Here is a 22,571-nt window from a genome sequence, read left to right as displayed (position 1 = left end):
TGCACTCAAAACCAGTGTAGTGTTATCATTCTAACTGCATTTAAAGTTTATTTACATTGTTTATTGCTGAATTGCTAATTTACATATCGATTCTAGTTAGTGGTATTGAACCTGATTCTTTTTACCACTACACATAGCAATTACTCTGTCAAGCAGTGTCCTAATTTGCTCATTCATGTTCTAACAGCCATTTATTATAATTTGCATTAATAGATTAAGTGTGTTTACCACCAAATGGGTGTGTGGAAATATACTGGTAATAGCCCACAGCCAGGTTAAAGGTATTCTACACTTCTGCCTTTATTCATACCTGAAGTGATTTTTATTCAACCAGGTGTGTCAGAGTGGTGGAGGTTGTTCTTGGAGTAGATAGATGCACAGAACAAAAAAAACAAAATTACCAAGCAGCTCCTTAATGAGTGATGCTACACTTAGATTTTTACTAATTTTTTATTACTATTTTATATATCATAATCATGTCCCCAATTGCATACTGTACACTATTGATTATTTAATTTTCCATTGATGATGTAGTTTCACTATCAGCACTGCTAAGCTGTCAAATGCAGTGCACACTCCTTCCCGAGCTGTGCTATAAATCCAGCTCTGTTTCCCCTTCAGGCTGCCTTTACAAAGGGGACTGGGCTTCTGAAACATATTGCCACCTACTCTCCATTGTGTGCTGTGACTGCCTTGTGTGTGGAAGAGCAGAGGGAAGCAGTCATGAACACGATTATCCTCCTTGGTGGGTTTAGAACCTTGCTTTGTGGCTTATCGATTGTGTAGGTTTCTGTGATCATGCAGGCCATGCTGTCATCTTCCTCCCTACACCGTGAGCTGCACACCGTTTTTATCCATGTATGTAAGTGATGCTATTGTTTGGTACATAAACGTGCTACTATCTTTCTTATCCCTGCACCTTTGTTACTCTGTTTCCTTTCCATATACTGATTGGATCTCCCCCTGATCCTATACATATCTGGAGTATTACATGTGCCTAATATCTTTTGGGCAATACCGTGCTTCTTCAAGGCAACCTTAAATCTCCAACTATGTGTCATAAACTAATTGCCTGAGATTTAGGTACCCTGAATTTTAATATCACTACATCAATGACATCATGATCTCTGGGACAAAAGAAGATGTAAGGGACCACTAAATTTTCTGATACAGCACTTGGAGTGTGTGGGCTGTAAACATAGACAAAATTCATGGACTTGCCACAGAGGTTAAAGTCATGGGAATTGTGGACTGGGCTACCGAAGAAAAATTATAAGACAGTTGTGTAAAATAACCAGGGATATTTGTCCTTTACTACAAAAAAAGTGGGACATAAATTCATTTGAGTTGTAGGATTCTGAAGATCAATCATCCCACATCTTGGACTGATTGGTGAGACCTACAATATACACAATGTAACCATGAAAAATACTGAGTTCTCATGGGGTTTAGAGCGGCAGACTGCATTTCTTACTGCTAAACAAGCCATCTTGCAGCATCAAGGACTAGGACCAGGGTACCATTTAAAGTGGAACTTTAGTCAGAAAATTATGCCCTGCTAGATCATTTCAGGTTGGCCCATTTTGCAGGTATAGCTATGTAAAACATTAAAATAAGTGCCCATACTATTTAAATACACTAATACACTATTTCACCCTGCTCTGCACATGCCCAGTTGCTCTCTATTTTTTGGCACTGTGCTTTAAATGTAGAGGCTGATCTGCTGACAGCCAAAAGCTTTACTGCTGCTCAGGGGTGTTGGGCTTCAGCAAAATGGCAGTCTCAGCAAGAAGAAGCAGGAGCAATGCTGGAGGAAAGCTACAACACACACCAATTTTGGTAGCATAATGTGGAATTAATGTGGAATGTATTTCTCTTGCTAAAGTGCATTATTTTTCATCATGTTGAGGGTAAAGTTCCACCTTAAGCTGGACATATTGGAACAAGATGGAACCATATCACTGGGTTATGTCGCAGCCAAATGAAAAGGACAAAGTGCAATACCAATTTGCTTTTGGTAAAGCAACTGACAGAGGGATAGAAAAATATACATGCCCCTAAATAAGTACCTGTTTGCAGCCTACACAACACTTCAACATGTAGAGACCATTACACCATTTATATTGCATTGCCAGGATGGGTGAGAGACGATGGACTGACCACTATGGTAACTGCAGCCCAAAACCAGACACTGATTAAATAGAAGTGGTACCTTCAGGAAAGAGACGGTACTATAGCTGGGGATGTTAGAGACATTCCAACGTGACCCAATAAGAAAAAGAAATTCCTGTGCTTCAGCTATCCCCTATTCAAGAGCCTCCAAGTTTTGAGTCTCTGTCAGAAAAAGTGCAGGGGTCAGGACTATTCTCTGATGACTTAGCCATAGTCACCTTTTCTGGGCATCAATGGCCAGCAGCATACTTCTACCCAAGTACAGACACAGTCTTGAGACTGGAATTGGAGGATCCAATCAGTAAGCAAAGTTGAAAGTTGTACTAAGGACTCTTCAGGGGAATTTTTAGTTCCATGTCACCATATACACCCACAGCTGGGCAGTCTTTGAAGGACTGACAACTTGGATGCCCACGTGGAGGTTCAATAACTGGATTATTCATTGAAAAGTGGTGTGAGAGACAAGGAAATCTGGGACTACACATTGAAAGAAGCTCACTCCTGCACCATAAAGGTGATGCATGTTTACACGCAGTGCTCTTAGTACCAGTCATCAAGATCTACAATAGAGTAGCAGACAAAAAAAAAAATCACAAAAGATGGCTGAAGTTGTGTCAATTGATCCTGTGTTGATGAACTTGGTCAATTGGGCCCACAAGCATTGTAGGCCAATAGCCAAAGTACTCCATATGAGAGGGTGACAGGCTCAGGCGCAGATTCTACAGCTGGATTGCAAAATTTAGTATTTACATATTGTTCCTAAGGCGTAACAGGTAACAAGTCACTTCTTCCTATGACATACTGTAGATACATAGATAGATAGATAGATAGATAGATAGATAGATAGATAGATAGATAGATAGATAGATAGATAGAGCTTCAATGATTTTTCAGACTTACAGTTGTGACCAAAATTATTCAACCCCCACTGAAATTGAGTGTTTTGGCCAGTTTGACATTGCTTTTGATCATTCAGTCATCTTGCTTACATTTACATTAAAGAGGCACTTGTAGGTCAGACAAATATAACATAACAGTTATAATGAAATAACCACAAATGTCTTTTCTGTGCTCACAGCATTATCAGTTTTATTCAACCCCCAAGTGACATTCAATCTTAGTACTTAGTACAGCATCCTTTTACAGTTATAACAGCTTTTAAACGTGAAGCATAGCTTGACACAAGTGTCTTGCAGCGATCTACGGGTATCTTCGCCCATTCTTCATGGGCAAAGGCCTCCAGTTCAGTCACATTCTTAGGCTTGCGCACTGCAACTGCTTTCTTTAAGTCCCACCAGAGGTTCTCAATCGGATTTAAGTCTGGTGACTGCGATGGCCACTCCAAAATGTTCCAGCCTTTCCTCTGCAACCATGCTCTAGTGGACTTGGAGGTATGCTTGGGATCATTGTCCTGTTGAAAGGTCCAACGTCTCCCAAGCCTCAGGTGTGTGACGGACTGCATCACGTTTCCATCCAATATCTCCTGGTACTGAAGAGAATTCATGGTACCTTGCACACGCTGAAGCTTCCCTGTACCTGCAGAAGCAAAACAGCCCCAAAGCATGATTGACCCTCCACCATGCTTCACAGTAGGCAAGGTGTTCTTTTCATCATAGGCCTTGTTCTTCCTCCTCCAAACATAGCGTTGATCCATGGGCCCAAACAGTTCTAATTTTGTTTCATCAGTCCACAGAACACTATCCCACAACTTTTGTGGTTTGTCCACATGGCTTTTGGCATACTGCAGTCGACTCTTCTTATTCTTTGGAGACAGCAAGGGGGTACGCCTGGGAGTTCTGGCACGGAGGCCTTCATTACGCAGTGTGCGTCTTATTGTCTGGGCTGAAACTTCTGTACCCACATCTGACAAATCTTTTCTCAGTTCCTCAGCAGTCACACGGGGACTTCTCTCCACTCTACGCTTCAGGTAGCGCACAGCAGTCGAAGTCAGCATCTTCTTTCTGCCACGACCAGGTAGCGTTTCAACAGTGCCCTTTGCCTTGAATTTGCGAATGATGCTTCCTAAGGTGTCTCTTGGTATGTTTAACATCTTTGCAATCTTCTTATAGCCATTGCCCTTCCTGTGAAGAGAAATCACCTCTTCTCTTGTCTTCCTGGACCATTCTCTTGCCTTCACCATGTTTGTAACCACACCAGTAAATGTCTAGAAGGAGCTGAGTATCACAGTCATTTTAAAGCTGCCTAATTGGTGCTTATTATGCTTGATTGCTGCTCGGTGACATCCACAGGTGTTTTCAATACCTGATGGAAAGCACCTGTATGAACCTCTGTTCTTCAGAGTGGTAGTCTTTAAGGGGTTGAATAATTGTGGCAATGAAGAAACCACATAAGAACCATTTACTACTGTATTACATAAACAATTGATGTCATTTTAGTTGCATTTGGGTAGTTACAACGTCCTTGTAGGATTTGATTCTGAATACAATTCCAAATGTACACTATAGTCCCTAAACCCCTTTACAGCATTGGGGGTTGAATAATTTTGGTCACAACTGTACCTAAAAAAATCTGTTGATCATGCTGTCCTCTAATACAATGGGAAAATGTTATACATTGGGAAATGTAAACTATTCAGTGGGCATGTACACATTTTTAGATGCTCCAATAGTTTTAGAGGCATTCACTACACCAAAACTAAAGTCTGCCATACATAGATCAAAATTCGCCCAGTTTAGCAGGAACTATCCAAATTTCAAACCGTGTATGGCTGATCTCGTTCATGAGATGTTAACTATGTTCTCATGAACTGTCTTATTAGTAAATAATTCCTCGATCTGCACATGCAGCCAATAGGTTGCAGTGCTGATCAGTGTATTCTGTTTGTTAATAAAAGTAAACAAGAGCTTGACTTTTTGACATATGGTATTACAGTACCATCTAGAGTTTGAAGTTAGAAAATTCTTCTCTCATAGAAACCAATGTAAAAAAGAAGAGGTAAAGGGATTAGCCCATGTGGGAATGGCTACCAGGGGTGGACTGACCATTCGGGCACTGCTCGAGGGCCTGGGATCAGTAGGGAGCCCCATGAGATGCCCCTGGTACAGTTCATAGGCTTTTTTGGGTGTAGTTTGAGTGTGAGCGAGGACATAGGGGCCCCATTATCCCCTATTGCCCGGGGGGCCCCATGAGTTGTCAGTTCGCCCCTGATGGCTACCCAAACTTTCTAAATAAAAGGATAGCACCACAAGCTGGAAGGGGGACTCCATAAGACCAAAGAAAACTGTGCCAGTGGGAAGTTCCATAGGACCTAAAAAGATTATGCCAGAGGGGAATTCACCAGGGGAGGACAGTAAATCTACACTACAAGAGGACCTGGTTTCCTGTAATTACTTGACTAGTCTGGAGTCCTGGTTGCTACAGATACTATGAAGTCATTATAATGCAGGTTAAGTGACTTTTTATTGTATCCCTATAACATAGAGATCATTGTAAATTCCTATTTGCTAGGAAGATTAAATAGCTTGTGCATGCGTGTTGTAGGCATATTTGTAGTACTCTATATGTATTGTATTGTTTTCCAGCAATTGTGAGTAGTTTGTATATGAAGCATTCTTCTGTAGTAAAAATATATTAATATTGTAGTATTTTTCATTTCCTTGCTTTACTGCAAAGCAGCCAAAAAGATACAAAACAATGAAATGCTTACTACCTTATTTTTTACGTATTTAAGCTGTGCCTTTAGGCACGGTTAGATGACTGTTGTCTATGGCCAGTTTTAGCTGTGATGAAAACATAGGATTATATTTCTTAAATTTTAAACATTATGCCACCAAAATGAAGCATAACAGTGTAAACTGGGCAAAATTTACTACATAAGTACTGTATATGTTTTCTATCCAGTAATGCACAGTAACTTAAATTATTTGTATCCTGCAATTGAAAATACAGGATAATGGAAATGAAAGTTGACTGTATTTTACTGACTGAATATATGATTGAATTATTGAAATGCACAATGTATTAAAAACTGCAAATCTGGGCTTCAGTTCTATCTTAGAAACCATCCATATTGATTATTTCTATTATGACAAGCTGCCTATACCCACCCAGTCCAGCAAATGACATGTCTTAAATCTCATACTCAAAAACCCTACCTTTTTCCTTTTATGAAGCAGACAATAAGTGACAGAAAATAGTTTATTATGAATGTCATTAATGATTAGTATCAGAGACTTACCATTATGGTGAATGTCAACATTCTGACTTGGAAAGGATTTTATGATAGCTGATCGGCGATACACAATATGTGATCTTCCGCTCTCCTCTTCTTTTTTATCTTTCTCTAGTGGCTCTATGAAAAATTCATCCTTGTCTGTGCGAATCATACCAGCCTAAAACGAGAGGTTGAGAAGTAAATTAATCTATATTTTACATATTGTACATACTGTAAACTGTGCATTTAATGTCATTTTAGGTCTTGTGACTTAAAAGAGAAGTATGGGAATTTGTTATAATTTTTTAACAAATACTTACCTAGGTAGATGCATCATCGGTCTGATGCTGCATATATCCACTGCTGGCTCTAAGGGTGAGAACTCAGTATTAACCAAACCACATAGTTGGGTGTCACAGGGGGCAAGTGTCTGGAAGGAGGCAACCAATTGTCTGAAGACATTTGTTAGTACAGGCAGTTGTGAGAGATCCTACAGACTGTGTGCTGTTGCCACCCTTCTGGTATTAGAGAGTTAGCCGTGAGCTTAAAAGACACAAAGCATCCAGTGTCTTGGAGAGCTTAGTGTATTTAATTCTTAGTAAAAGGACTTTGCTTGGACTGTCCAGAGAGGAAGAGTAATCTCCTCAAGTTGCTCTTACAACACTAAGCCCCAGTTTACACCAGGTGCAGCTCTGAAGTCATGCTACTTCAGCGTGATTTCAAAGCCCACGATCAGTGAGACTTCATGTGCATCTTTTTGACATCTGTGCAACTTGATACTCAAATGTCAATGCAAGTCACACATGAAATCGCACAAAAATAGTGCAGGAACCTTTTTCAAAGTTGCTGGGACTCGAGTCGCACCAATTTGAATGGTTCCATAATGGCAAGTAGGGTGCAACTTGTCATGTGACTTTGATCTGTCAAGTCATCACATGACAAATAAAATAAAATATAAAACCGCACTTTCCTAAGCTAAGATACTACAAATATCCCAAAAAGAAAAGTAAAACTTTCACCCTAGAAAGTAAGTAACAATGATATCAGTGACTTTTCTAGATTCCCTATAATGAACAATAAACAAAACCCAATAAACATTCATAAATAAAGCAAAATGTCCCAAAAACTGGTCACTGTCCTACAAGGAAAACCAAATCCAGAAAGGCTTGTAGGTGATCCAGATGTCGATTTTCAAACTCCTTGTAAACCTCCAAAAAAACAAAAAGCTCCAAATAGTGTAGTACCCTTCAATTAGATAATAACTAGTGACTATAGGTGTAACATGCAAACTGCAAGGTGTGCACACGCCACACGTGCAAATAGCAACAAAACACACACGAAAAAAATAAATAAATATATATATATATAAAAATATAAATTATAGTGAACAAAATATCACATCAATACATATCGATGATCACCTCCACAAAGTGGGAACTAGTAAACACTTCAAAGCAAACCAGTGAAATGCTCAGAGATCACCTCCAACTGGTAAGAGATTGCATAATTACCCTAATGAATGAATGACATGCTTTGTACATAAAATAATGGCACTCTTCAAAAGTTTCCTATTCCTCCTTTTCACTCCTTCATATTTTCCTCGAGTAAAGGGGAGGTAGTCAGTGGTAAATAGTAAATACACAAACTTCTAATAAAGATTTCTTTCATAAAAATAGGCAGAGTTCAATATCCAGTCCTCAGGGCTCCATTGTGGTAATCCTTGATTAAAAAAACCAGCATGTGCCCACTCTCAAAATGGCCGCGATCGCACTTCCGGTTGGCGTAGGTGTGTCAGACGTCATGTGACCCAACACGTTTCGTCATTTCCTAGACTTTTTCAAGGGATCAAGACATCTGGGAGGCGGTTCCTTACATTCTGTCCTGAATTAAGGGTAGAACGCCCGGACCGCCATCTTATTATATGGAAAAATTGGCCGCATTTTTATGTTCATATTCCAATACTTTAAACCTCTATACTGTAATCATATTGCAATCATAAGTCAATAATCACAGCCCTACACAATAATGATATTTAGCTCTCACTAAATCTTTCCAATCACACCATCTCTCATCTGGAAAACACTGCTATACATATCTTATAGTTCAGTATACCAATCTAAAATATTATTAAACATACATATAATAGATGAATCCGTAAAACCCATAAAATCTATAAAATCTCTTAAAAACCTATTTATATATTTATTGTATAGATATAAGTGAACTTCATTAAAAACTCCCTCTGCTGGTAGACATTATAATTACTATTCCATATGCCTAAACTCCCTTACAGAGATTAACATCCTAATGGATAAAATAAAATAGAATGAACAATGTTGAATTTATGATCCAAAAATACTCCAAACATTAACCTCCTTGGCGGTATGATTCTTTCCAATTTTTTGTGCTGAAAGCGATACCATTTTTTTGCATGGAAATATGTAGTTTTTTATTGTAGGCTGTAATTTTTAGGAATAACTCACTGAAATCTGTACGAACAAGAGTCTAGTAAACATTCCGGATATGATAAAACTTGAAACACGAAATCATAAATTATAATTTTATAAATAATCATAAAAAATAATAATATAATAATAAATTTAATTCAATAATATAATCAAACCAAAAACACTGAAATTTGAAATACAGAGGCAAATTTGCACATCGCTGAGCAAAGTCGCAAAATCGTTTTCAGTGTCTGATGACGAATTTCCCCACGAATCATTATCACTCAATTCTGCAAGTGGTTCTGATTTACTATCGCTGTTCTCTAGCTGTTCTAAAACTGCTTTTGACATAAAGGAACGCTTTTTGGACGCCATGGACTTATCTAAGTTTCCAGGCAGAAAGAACAGTCAAAATGCAGGCAGGGCACAGGACAAAGCAGTAGGGACAAAATATATGTGAAATGCATTGAAACAGCAATGACAGCAAAAATGATATTTTTAAAAAATTTCTAATTTCCCGCCGGTTCCGGCGCCCGTACGTCCCGACGTCACAGGGACCAGAACACGGAAGCTGGATGCCGGCATTGGCTGGAGGAGATGGCCAGGGACGCTGCAGGGGACACATCGCGGGAGCGAAGGACAAGGTAAGTGCTGCAGGGACCCCCTGAGCAACGCCGCATGGTAAGCCCGAGTGTAGCTCGGGGTTACCGCTCTTGGTACTGAGATTTTACCCCGAGCTACACTCGGGAAAACCGCTAAGGAGGTTAATAAACTACCTAAAAATGGCCTAATGGTGGCTCTATCCCCAAATACATATAAATTCATTCCCTGGGAAATCAGTGGTAGGAAGTAGCCCAATGCAAAACCATGGCTACCCAATGCCATAGTATTCTAATAACATATTCAATAGACTAACAATATACTAAAATAATTTAAAAATTGTTTTAAAATAATTTTTAATATGTATAAAATCCAGAAAATAAATAAATATTCTAATCCCCTATACAGATACTATCACTATATTGATGATATTTTCATCATATGGACAGAAGGTGAAGAACACCTAAAACAATTTTTCAACACTTTTCATCCATCAATCAAACTAAAAATGGAATACTCAAATACACATGTCAACTTCCTAGACACCACAGTATACATCAGGGATGATACGCTTCACACCTCAATATACAGGAAACCCACTGACAGATGCAACTACCTACACATCTTGGGACACTAGCAGACTCCTTCCATAAGAAAGGTTACAAGGACAAAACTATCAGCACCAGCATAAACACAGCCTTGAGAACCCGAAGAGAAAATCTGCTTCAGTACAAAGCGAAAAAAACAAACAACCGTGTACCTTTAGTAACCACATATAATCCAGCACTAGAAAGAATAAGAAAAATAATCAAAGATTTACAACCCATCATAACAGAGGATGGAACTCTGAAAAAAATATTCCAGCAACCTCCAATACTGGCCTTCAGACAACCCCCCAACCTCAGAAATAAACTAATCAGTAGGAAACTTCCTTCTGATCAAGATGTCACAAATAATGGAAGCAAACCCTGCAATAAAAAATGCTGCAAACTGTGCAACCAAATCAATCCATCAAAAAGTGTCAAACACTCAAAAGGGTTCTTCAATATCTCCAGATCATACAGCTGCACCTCCAGTAATGTTGTGTACCTTATCCAGTGCAGAAAGTGTAGCAAAGGATGTTATGTTGGCGAAACAGGACAGAAGTTGCAAACAAGGATGAATCTGCACAGGCATACCATCAAGGAACATAAAGAAGATGACTCCTGCACACCTGTGGGACACCGTTTCGCACAACCAGACCACACAATGGAAGACCTCAATGTTTTAGTTCTTAAAGGAAATTTCAAATCCATCCAGGAAAGAAAAACTTTTGAACTAAGAATGATAATTCTATTTGACACAAGAGATAACGGCCTTAATTTGGACATGGGATTCCTCAGTCATTATCCAACATATTTATGACTCCCTCTGTGAGTGCTGTTCCCCCCCCCCCCCCCCCACAGTCTTTGCTTTTTGCTTTGCTGTTCTTATCTCTAGGCTAACCTTAGGCTTGTGTTTCTTTCTGCTTTTTTTTTCTCAATCCGCACATATCTTCTAACATTCTGCTAAAACTTTGTAACAGTACTGCTTGGACCTTGAAGAAGGGGACATACCCCGAAAGCTTGTCCTCAAAATTGTATGTTAGTGCAAATAAAAAAAGTATCACGGACAGTACTGAATTGTTTCTGTCGCAAGTGCACTAATACGGCTACAATCACCTCAAGCTAATCCCCTCTAAAAATCCAAAATGAAACAGTTTAAATCCAGTTCTATATTGAGACCTTTTGGTTTAAGGGTATTTAATCTAAAAATCCAAAACGTCTCATTTTGTGAAATGCTTTGTATTCTATTACTACCCCTCCAATGGGCATCAACTGTATCTATTCCAGAAAATTAAATTTTACTCGGATCCAAGTTATGGAATTCCTTAAAATGTCGAGAAACACTATGCTCTTTTTTACCATTTTTAATATTTGCTACATGTTCTTTCAATCTTTCACTTAAATTTCTTTTCGTTCTTCCTACATATTGGAATTGTCAAGGGCACTCCAATATGTATGTAACATACTTCGTATTACATGAAATTAATTTTTTTAATCGTAAATTCTTCACCAGTTACTACTGATTTAAAATTTACAATTATTCTTTCCTTCATCCCTGTCGTTCTGCACATTTTACATTTTTTACAAGGATAAAAGCCATTTAAATCAAACATCCTTAGACTTTTTTTGGGGGGAGAGATAACTCCCTTTACCAGTACACTCCTCAGATTTGAACTCTTCCTATAGATGAATGGTGATTTTTTTGGTAAAACCGATCCTAAAATTGTATCCTTCTTTAAAATTGGCCAATATCTACTAAAAATATTTTCCACTTCTTTGTACTGACAATTATATTTTGAAATAAGTGCATATTCGGCTTTTTTGTTACCTTCTTCCTTTATAGTCTTATTATTCTTAATTTTTCCTTCCCCCAAGTAATTTCGACTCACTTTAAATCTCGTTTTCTCTAGCTCCTTTTCATCACATCCCTTTGATATAAATATTTCTTTAATTATTTCTGATTGGGAAATATAATCCTCCAATCTCGAGCAGTTTCTCATTATCCTTGTAAACTGTCCTTTAGGAATTCCCCGAATCCATTGGGGATGGTGGCAACTGTTAACCGGAATGTATCCATTTCTGTCAGTTTCTTTAAAAAAAATTTTTTAATTTAATTTATTGTTGAGCTTAAAAATATTTAAATCTAGAAAGTTGACTGACTCTGTAATTATATTCCACGTAAAACCCAAATCATACTCATTATTTACAATAAAGTCCAGAAATATATTTAAATTATTTTCTGTACCTTCCCAAATCAGCAAAATATCGTCTATGAATCTCTTCCAGACGCGTAGACCTTCCCATTCTTTTCCAAAGATCACATTTTCTTCCCATTTAGCTAGAAAAATATTTGCCAGGCTCGGGGCAAATTTGGCGCCCATCGCCACGCCCTTTCTCTGTTCATAAAACTCATCCTTATACCAGAAATAATTTTTTTTTTCATACTAAATTCCAGTAATTGCAAGATTACCTTCCTTTGTTTAATGTGCAGACTAGTAAATTTCTTTAAGCCCCATCTGATGGCATTAATTCCATCATGATGTCTGATGCTTGTATAAAGGGAGTTCACATCTATGGTCACAAGAAAAGTCTCTTGTGACACTTCCATCCCTTTCACTAGTTCTATAACGTCTTGACTATCTTTTATATACGAAGGCATCTTTTTTTACAATAGGCTGAAGGTATAAATCCACATATTCTCCAATCCTTGACTGTATGGATCCAATTCCATTAATGATTGGTCTTCCTGGGGGCTTGGTCAGGCTTTTATGGATTTTTAGGTAAAATATAGATAAAAGGAATCCTACAATGTGAGGGGATTAGGTAAGCTGCCTCCTTTTCATTTAAAATTTTATATTCTCTTGCTTTATTAATCAATTTTTAAGCTGCTTTTTATAAAGTAAAATTGGATTCTTAAAAATCTTAGTATATGTGTCTGAGTCACCTAAAATCAAATTCATTTCCTCTTTATATTTGCTTCTGTCCATAACCACTACCCATCCTCCATTGTCCGCCAGTCTTATGACTATATTTTTCTTATTTTTAAGTGTCATAAGGCCTTGGTGGAGGGATTCTTCTTCCCTAATTTTCTTAACCTCCAATTTATATAGATCATCTATCACCATTTGTTTGAACACATCCATGTTTTGATTCCTTGAATTTGCTGGATTAAACGTGGATTTGTTCCTCAGATTACTATGGACAAAAATCGATCTTGAATTTCCATTGGCCAGTGTAGTAGGACCTGGTAGTGAAGTGAAATATTTTTTAATATTTAATTTTCTAATGTATTTATTAATATCAATAAAAGCTTCAAATTTGTTCAAATTTCAACCCATTGTCCAGAACTTTTATCTTATTTTCCGTAAGGGGAGTGGCACTTAGATTGTATATTCCCTCTCCTACCTTTCTTTTCTCTTCCGTTTGTTCACTTTCTACCTTCTGATTTTGAGGTCTCTCTCCTGATTCTTCCCTTTGTATCGGACCGTTTTCCCATTCCCTCTTGTGATAAAATGGTTGTTTCCTCTGACCTCCATTTCCCCACCATGGGGAATAATAAGGTATTCTTTCTACTGGACCCGGGGGCGACCTCTGTAGTCCCTCTGGAAAAAATTCCTCTGGAATCCCCCCCTGCCCTATTCCCTCGAGAACTATTGTGATAGTTATTCTTCCAGCCTCCTAAAGGTTGAAACTTATTATAAACCGGAACATTGTAGGCTTGGTATGGTGGACTATAAGACTTGAAATTCTTTCTTCCATTATTCCTATAGGGCGATTTAAGCGGAACCCCGTTTTGGAAAGGAGGAAACCTTCCCCTCATCCCATTAGGTGAAGGATGTCTTTTTGAAGTATGATTCACTTCACTTTCATCTCCTACTGACTTTACTATTTACCACTGACTATCTCCCCTTTATTCGAGGAAAATATGATGGAGTGAAAAGGAGGAATAGGAAGCTTTTGAAGACTGCCATTATTTTATGTACAAAGCATGTCATTCGTTCATTAGGGTAATTATGCAATCTCTCACCGGTTAGAGGTGATCACTGAGCATTTCACTGGTTTGCTTTGAAGTGTTTACTAGTTCCCACTTTGCGGAGGTGATCACGGATATGTATTGATGTGATATTATGTTCACTATAATTTATATTTTTTTTATATATATATATATATATATATATATATATATATATATATATCTTTTTTTTTTTTTTTTGTGTGTTTTGTTGCTATTTGTACGTGTGGCGTGTGCACACCTTGCAGTTTGCATGTTACACCTATAGTCACTAGTGATTATCTAATTGAAGGGTAATACACTATTTGGAGCTTTTTGTTGTTTTTTTGGAGGTTTACAAGGAGTTTGAAAATCGACATCTGGATCACCTACAAGCCTTTCTGGATTTGGTTTTCCTTGTAGGACGGTGACCAGTTTTTGGGACATTTTGCTTTATTTATTTATGAATGTTTATTGGGTTTTGTTTATTGTTCATTATAGGGAATCTAGAAAAGTCACCGATATCATCATTACATGACAAGTCACACCCAGTGTGAATGGGGTATAAGTCCATTTCTTTACTTGAGCAAGGACTTGACTCAGTTTGTTGGTATTTTATCACCTGTGTGCTTTTTATTTTTCATGCTATAAACAAAAAAATTTTGAAAAAAAACTATATTTTTACTTTCGCCTGTAAAAAATGTATAGTAAACTCAAAGTTAGTCATAAATTTAGGCCAAAATGTATTCAGCTACATGTCTTTGGTAAACAAAATCCAAATAAGTGTATATTGATTGCTTTGTGTGAAAGTTATAGCGTCTACAAGCTATGGTATAGATACTACAATTTATGCCATTTTTTGCTATACAGCTCTGCACTAGTTTAACTGACAATTGTGCAGTCATGCAATACTGTACATAAATTACATTTATGTATTTTTTTTCATACAAATAGAGCTTTCTTTTGGTAGTATTTGATCAGCTGTGTGCTTAATTGTGGCGATATATTGTTGAGCATATAAACTGCTTTGGTCCACAATCAAATTATACAAATCTGTGAAAAACAGCTTCATAAAATCAAGGGGAGTTAAATGTGCTGTTTCCACCTGAATTCCGGGTTGGGCAGTGAATGGGGCAAGTATGGGTGCTGCAGAATCTGTGGGCTGCCAATCAGGATTTGCAAGCGTGTCCGGAAAGGAGACTAGAGGCTCTACGGGCCTGTGTGCAAATTCTTAGTGGCTGCGGCACACTGCTTGTGCTCGCTACCACACCAGTTTGTACTGCACTTATGGGACTCACCACATCACCAACTTCAGTGCTGGTATAAAAAAGACCAGGATATACTAGGCCACTGGTGCTCGCCAGTTCACCAAAAGGTAGTGCGGCACTAGCACTGTCACTCAGCTTCATGGGGTCGGGTATGCCTGAACTTAACAGGGACCTCTTCTCCATTGTTCGAGCTATCTGTGAGGGTGCCACTGCTGTCTACAGGTCCGTATTCTGAGGCAAATTGTGTCAGGGAGTCTTCCCCTTTGCTCTCACCCGACATTCTCAGAATCTGGTAGGTCTTTTCTGCTTAAACCACTACAAAAGAGTTACCGGCAAGTGCTAACAGAGATCAGGCCTGATTCTGTGAACACTGTGGTTTTGTGTGCAATGTATTATAGGTGACAGAAATTATACTGACACTGCACTTCTTGTTAGGGGTTGGAGGGCGCGTTGGGGCTAAACGCTAGTGCTGGCACCGAACAGAGATGATCCTGCTACCACTGCGTTTTTGGGGACACTAACAGTAAGGGGGCAATGGTATAGTTTTGTTCATGATTACTATATTGATCCGTACAAACACTATACTAGTAATGACGGTGATCAGCGACCTATAGCGTGAGTACGATAGTATGCAGGCAATCTAACGCTAGCTGACCCTAGCTGGGAGGGATGCTATCTGACGTCGCTAGTGGCACTAATACAGTGATCAGTGAAAAATACTGTACACTGACACTACTAATGGCACTGGCAGGATGACAGGGGGCAATCAAAGGGTTGAATTTGGCAATCAAGGGTTTAAAATGTCTATCTAAAGTGTGTGTGTGCAGTGTGCTGCTTTTACTCACGTGTGACGTCTTTCTTCTCTCTCTGGAACAAAATGGTTCCAGGGAGAGAAGAACCAGCTAGATACTGTGCCTGTATTTACACATCTACAGCTCTGCATCTCCATTCACTGTAGGAGATCGGCGGAGACCTGCCGAGACCTGCTGACATACACCTCCTACAATGAATGACAGCGGGGGTCAGTGCGTATGTGCTCTCTAAACCCGGAAGAGAACAGCAATGTACGGGTACGTCACTTTGCCTGCAGCTACTGCTCGTCCGCAGTACACTGCAGACGGGAAATGGTTACTGGGAATAAGGGAGACGGGCTGAGTGACCTTTGATTTAAATGTAATGATTCTCACCCTTCCCACATATAAAACTACACAAAATTCCTTCAGATGGTAAATATACTTACTGACATTTGCAGCATGAACTACTGAGAACAGATATGCTGACAGGGAAGCAGACATTTTTCATCAAAAAATGTGCGCAAAAGAAAAAGAAAAACACTAGATTTTTTCTCAACAATTAAAAGTGACACTAAACAATATTTCTAAAAAAAAAAAGCCAACCATAAACATATACTACTTTGTGGCCCAGAAATAATTTATTACTGTTGTAGGAATCTGCTGCCCTCTACTGTCTATATTTCTTAATAGTTGCGCTGCTTATCACAGAAATAATTATAACTCCAGAAGGAAGAAGTAAATAGAGGGAGAGAGTCTGAGGCCACATGTTCTGCCCATGGTAGAGTTAATGCTAGGCCAGAAGCAAGGGTTATTAGGCAAGTTTTTCTGTGTTTAATGGTTTACTATTGTTGTCCATAGCGATAAATACTGTACTGTGTGTGTGTGTATATATATATATATATATATATATATATATATATATATATATATATATACTGTATACATACATACACACAGTATATACAGCGTATATACAGAGATTGGTGACATGTATACACTAACTAGCCACTTCATTAGGTACACCTTGCTAGTGCTAAGAAACAACCTGAACTATTGATACAAGGCAGGATGGATCAATGCTTTCATGCAGTTTACACCAAATTCCTATCCAACCATCTGAATGTTGCAGCAACCAGTCTGCCCATTATCCTCTGACATCAACAAGGCATTTTCTTCCACACAACTGCCATTCACTGGATATTTTCTCTTTTTCAGACCATTCTCTGTAAACCCTAGAGATGGTTGTGTGCGAAAATCCCAGTAGATCAGTTTTTTTTAATACTCAGACCAGCCTATCTGGCACCAACAACCATGCCTTGTTCAAAGTCACATAAATCCCCTTTCTTCCCCAATCTGATGCTCAGTTTAAAAGTTAGCAAGTCGTCTTCACCATTTCTACATGCCTAAATGCATTGAGTTGCTGCCATGTAATTGGCTGATTAGCAAATTGTGTTACCAAGCAATTGAATAGGTGTACCTAATAAAGTGGCCAGGGCATGCATCTATCCCCTTGTTGTTATTGTATGTGCACTATACTAGTGTGTGGTGTGTAGTGGTCGCCTTACTGCATGTTAGTGGGTGATGTATATTATATAGAGCGCGCTTGTTAGAGCCCAACCTCTGTAGCTGTAGGATAAAGGTACCAGATGGATATCAGGGATGGATGGATGGGAGCAGTAACACTGAGGCTCTTCTTCGAGTGGAAGCAAGGCTCTAATGCAGTAACAAGAAAAAGAGAGGAAGGCGCCTCTAAGTGCAGTATTGACAATCTATTTAGTAAACAATAGATAAATTGCACTTACAAGATAAACAGTTAAAAAGACTCATCATGTGGTGTAATAAGATCCAGGTGGGACATCCAGCCATCCAGCAGCAAACTCTGTCTATAGGATCAGGAAATAGAGTCCAGGATGTGCCTGTGGATCAAAATGAAGCTTGGAGAGCAGAGACGGATGCAGGAGGTGAAGGGGGCGGTAATGCATTTCGGAGCATGCTCAATAGGCTCCTTCTTCAGACCTGAGCCCCAATAGTACCCTGACATTTTTATAGTGTGAATCAATGGGAGGGAGGCAAGTAGTTCCTGGGTCCTAAGGACCTACACGTTTTCCTGCATCGTAAAGGAATTAATACAGATATAAAAAATTATATAAAAACACACGAGAGAATAGCTCTAATGCTTTTGGGTTAAATAGTATACGAGTGTGTATGTATACATATAATAACATATATCTAAAAAAATGGCATATTCGATAGAAGGGAAATAGAAAATGACAATTAAATTAATTCTAAAAATTTGTTTGCTATACAGCGCTGCACTAGTTTAACTGACAATTGCGTGGTCATGCAATACGGTACATAAATGAAATTTATGTCCTTTTTTCACACAAATAGAGCTTTCTTTTGGTGGAATTTGATCACCTGTGCACTTTTTATTTTTGGCGCTATAAACAGAAACATTTTAAAAGAAAAAAAAATGTTTGAAAAAAACAATATTTTCTCATTTTGGTCATAAACTAAAATTATATCATAAATTTAGGCCAAAATGTATTCTGCTACATGTTTTTGGTTAAAAAAATCCCAATAAGTGTATATTGATTGCTTGGTGTGAAAGTTATAGCATCTACAAACTATGGTATAGCTAATGGAATTTACACAGCTTTTACTTTCTGACTGCCCATCACATTTCTTGAGGTGCTAAAATACCAGGATAGTACAAACACCCCCAAATGACCCCTTTTCGGAAAGTAGACACCCTAAGCTAGAAGATTTATTTTTTTCCACAAGTTTCTGGAAAATGACAAAAACATTTTTTTTTACACAAAGTTCTCATTTAAATGACATATTTCTCGCACAAGTCATGGGTATATGTGGAATTACACCCTAAAATACATTCTGCTACTTCTACCAAGTATGGGGGTACCACATGTGTGAGACTTTTTGAGAGCCTAGTTACATACAGGAGCCTGAAATCCAATGACCACTTTGAAAGCCTGAAGGTGCGTAACTTCCTCATTTCACTTCTTCACTACACTTCTTTCTCTTCACAGTTTCGAAGGCCCTGAAATGCCAGGATAGCACCAAACCACCCAAATGACCCCTTTTTGGAAAGTAGACACCCCAAGGAATTTAAAAAGAGGCATGGTGAGTATTTTGCAGATCTAATTTTTTCTCACAAGGTTTTGAAATATAAAAAAAAGAAAAGAAAAAAATACATTTGTTTTTTTTCTTCATTTTCCAAAAACTTGTGGCAACAAATGAGATCTGCAAAATACTCACCATGCTTTTTATCAAATTCCTTGGGGTGTCTACTTTCCAAAAAGTGGTAATTTGGGGGGTTTGGTGCTATCCTGGCATTTCAGGGCATCCGAAACTGTGATAGGTAGTCAAAAAGTGTAATGAGGAAATAAAGGCCTTAAAAAGCCTGAAGGTGCTTATTGGATTTTGGGGTCCTGTACTTGGCTAGACTGCCAAAACGTCTCTCACATGTGGTACCCCCATACTCTGAAGAAGTAGCAGAATGTATTTTGGGGAGAGTTTTCCACATATACCCATGGCATGTGTGAGCAATAAATCATTTAAGTGACAATTTTGTGTAAAAAAAAACAAAAATTTGTCATTTTCCAAAAACTTGTGGTAAAAAAATTAATTCTTCTATTGATTCAACATGCCTCTCAGCAAATAGTTTGGGGTGTCTACTTTCCAAAAAGGGGTCGTTTTGGGGGTGGGGGCATTTTATGCCCAGCATTAGAAGTTTATGCCATACATCATTCACTATTCTAACCACCTGAAGACCAAGCCTTTTCTGACACTTTTTGTTCACATGAAAAAAATTTGTATATTTTGCTAGGAAATTAATTTAAACCCGAAACAAAATGGTGGGTGCTGCAATTTTTTATGTCACATAGTACTCGTGCAGCGATTTTTCAAACCAATTTTTTTTTAAAAAATAATTTTTTTTTACTTTTAATGCACAAAAACACAATATATTAGCCAATTATTTTGTAATATATAAAAGATGATGGTATGCCGAGTAAATAGATACCAAACATGACATGCTTTAAAACTGCGCATGCCCCATGCAATGGTGACAAACTGCATACGTTTTTAATATCCATAGGCAACGTTTTAAAAGCCTTTACAAGCTACCATTTTAGATTTACAGAGGAGGTCTAGTGTTAGAATTACTGCCCTTGATCTGACGTTCCTAGTGATACCTCACATGCATGGTGCAACTGCTGTTTCCATACTGGCATAAGGTCAACGCTCACGAATGCAGGTGCGCGTGTGTGGGGGGGCGAGGGTACTTTTTTTTTTTAAGTTATTTTGATTTTTTAAATATTTTTACATTGTCCCTTTAATTTTTTTTTATCACTTTTAATGCTATCACAGGGAATGCAAATATCCCCTATAACTTCAATGGGCATTGTCATATATTCTTTTTTCAGAAATCTGGGGTCTATCAGACTCTAGATATCTCCCCTGCCATTACATTATCTAATCAAACCAAGATCGGTGTGATCAGATGCTTTCCCAATTTACAAATAGAGCTGTTTATATCATGCGAAACTGAAGTGATGAAATGCTCGTAGCTTCTGATTTCTTAGGCTATAGAGATGATTGGCACCATTCTGGTCTCCAATCAGCTCTATGGTCAGCTGGCAGAAACACCGGTTGCATTCTCAGGTTCCCCCGATGGCTCGGGACTGCCCGAAAAGGCCGTGGAAGGCAGCGGGGGCGGGGGGGGGGGGGTATTGTCTCCCGCTGCTTTTAAAAGCAATCCTGCAGCTAATTAACCTAGTGGCATGAAAGCCAATTGCCAGCTGAAATAAAATGATACCAGGATGATGCCTGCAGCTGTAGGCATCATCGTGGTATAACCATTCACAGTCCAGTGATGTACCAGTATGTCGCTGGTCCTTGTTGGGTATATATGCTATGTTCTTTCTTTTTTTTTTTTTGTATGCAGCATGTGGACTGAATGGAAAAAAGAGAAGAAATCTCTGCTGAAAAAAAAAAGTGTGGTATGCCCACCATTAAAATATACCGCCCTGCATCCACTCACTTCTAATGGTGGGCACACATTAGGTCACACGGTGCCACATGCGAAAATAAAAATTGTCCACGTATAAATGGTACCCCATATGGAAAAAGGATGACACCAAAAAGGATGACACCAAGTCACATACTATCTTGCCACTACTCCTCATATAGTCTGGGCATCCGAGGGGCTCCACGTGACTATCTTTTCCCTCGTAAATCCGAAACATATAAGTATAGCCTGTTGTCCTCTCACACGTCTTTTACATCTTGACCCCATATCTGGCACACTTGCTGGGGAGAAATTGTTTGAATGCAGGGTGGCCAGAAAAATTAATGAGGGACTCATGAACGCAGATTTTTTGCTGGGGAGTATAGACATCTGCAAATTTTTGGTTAAGGTGATTTGCAAGGGGCTGAATTTTGTGGAGCCGATCAAATTTAGGGTCACCTCGAGGACGACAGAGTGTATTGTCGTTGAAATGCATAAAACACATTATACTCTCTTATCTATGCCTGGCCATGGCAGCAGAGAACACGGACATATGATGAATCGGGTCTGTGGGCCAATACAACCACAATTAATTTTTTTAGTAAAGCCCATGTTGAGGGTTAGGCCCAAAAAAATCTAAATTCGGAAACTGTAATGAGTTTCCATGCAAATGGTCTGGCAAGGTTTGAATTTGGGATCTTCCATGAAAAGCAGCTCCAAAAAATCAAGGGGAGGAGTTAAATTTGCTATTTCCACCTGAATTCCGGGTTGGGCAGTGAATGGGGGAAGTAGGGGTGCTGCAAAATTTGTGGGCTGCCAATCAGGATTTGCAAGCACATCCGGAAGGATACTTAGGGATCTACAGGCATGTGTACAAATTCTTGGTGGTTGCAGGACAATACTTGTGTTCGCCATCACACCAGCTTGTACTGCACTTATGGGACTCGCCACATCACCAAGTGATACTGCAGTGCTGGTATTATTATTATACAGGATTTATATAGCGACAACAGTTTGCTCAGCGCTTTACAATTTAACGGGAGACAATACAGCAACAATACAGTTCAATACAAGAGGGTTAGGAGGACCTGATCCTGGGAGCTTACAATCTAAGCGGTATGTGAAAGACCAGGATGTACTAGACTGCTGGTGCTCGCCAGTTCACCAAAAGTGACCACTAGTACTGGCATTCTGCTGCATATGAGAGTCATCAAAATTTACCGACAAGTGCTAACAGAGATCAGGCCTGATTCTGCCAACACTGAGGTTTTGTGTGCAATGTATCAAGTGACAGTGACTTACTGACACTGCACTTGCTAGGGGAGAAGGGGGGTAAGCGTAGGGGCTAAACGCAGGTGCTGGCAGGTGCCGAGGCTGATCCCGCTAACGCTGCGTTTTTTGGGACGCTATACTAATGTGGTATAGTGCTGATCTGATCAAAGATATTGATCCGTTCTGACACTATACTACCAATGGAGTTTTATTGTGTATGAGCGTGTTCCTGGCAATCAA

General features: G+C 38.8%; 1 protein-coding gene across 2 annotated transcripts in view; it reads right to left on the bottom strand.

Moving 5' to 3' along the window:
• The window catches only part of LOC149451827 (A disintegrin and metalloproteinase with thrombospondin motifs 3-like), an 815,283-nt gene that overhangs the window by 564,979 nt on the left and 227,733 nt on the right, over positions 1 to 22,571 (bottom strand). For both annotated transcript variants that reach the window (XM_089690124.1, XM_089690125.1), the window contains exon 3: positions 6,371 to 6,524. In XM_089690124.1, the coding sequence (XP_089546250.1) occupies positions 6,371 to 6,524 (154 nt within the window). The remainder of the gene's footprint in view (positions 1 to 6,370; positions 6,525 to 22,571) is intronic.

This window comes from Staurois parvus, unplaced genomic scaffold, assembly GCF_062004578.1.
Source record: "Staurois parvus isolate SC_StPar_1 unplaced genomic scaffold, SC_StPar_1.0 ptg000518l, whole genome shotgun sequence".
Classification (NCBI taxonomy): Eukaryota; Metazoa; Chordata; class Amphibia; order Anura; family Ranidae; genus Staurois; species Staurois parvus.
The sequence above is the reverse complement of the archived record's forward strand: the minus strand, read 5'-3'. Positions and strand labels throughout refer to the sequence as shown.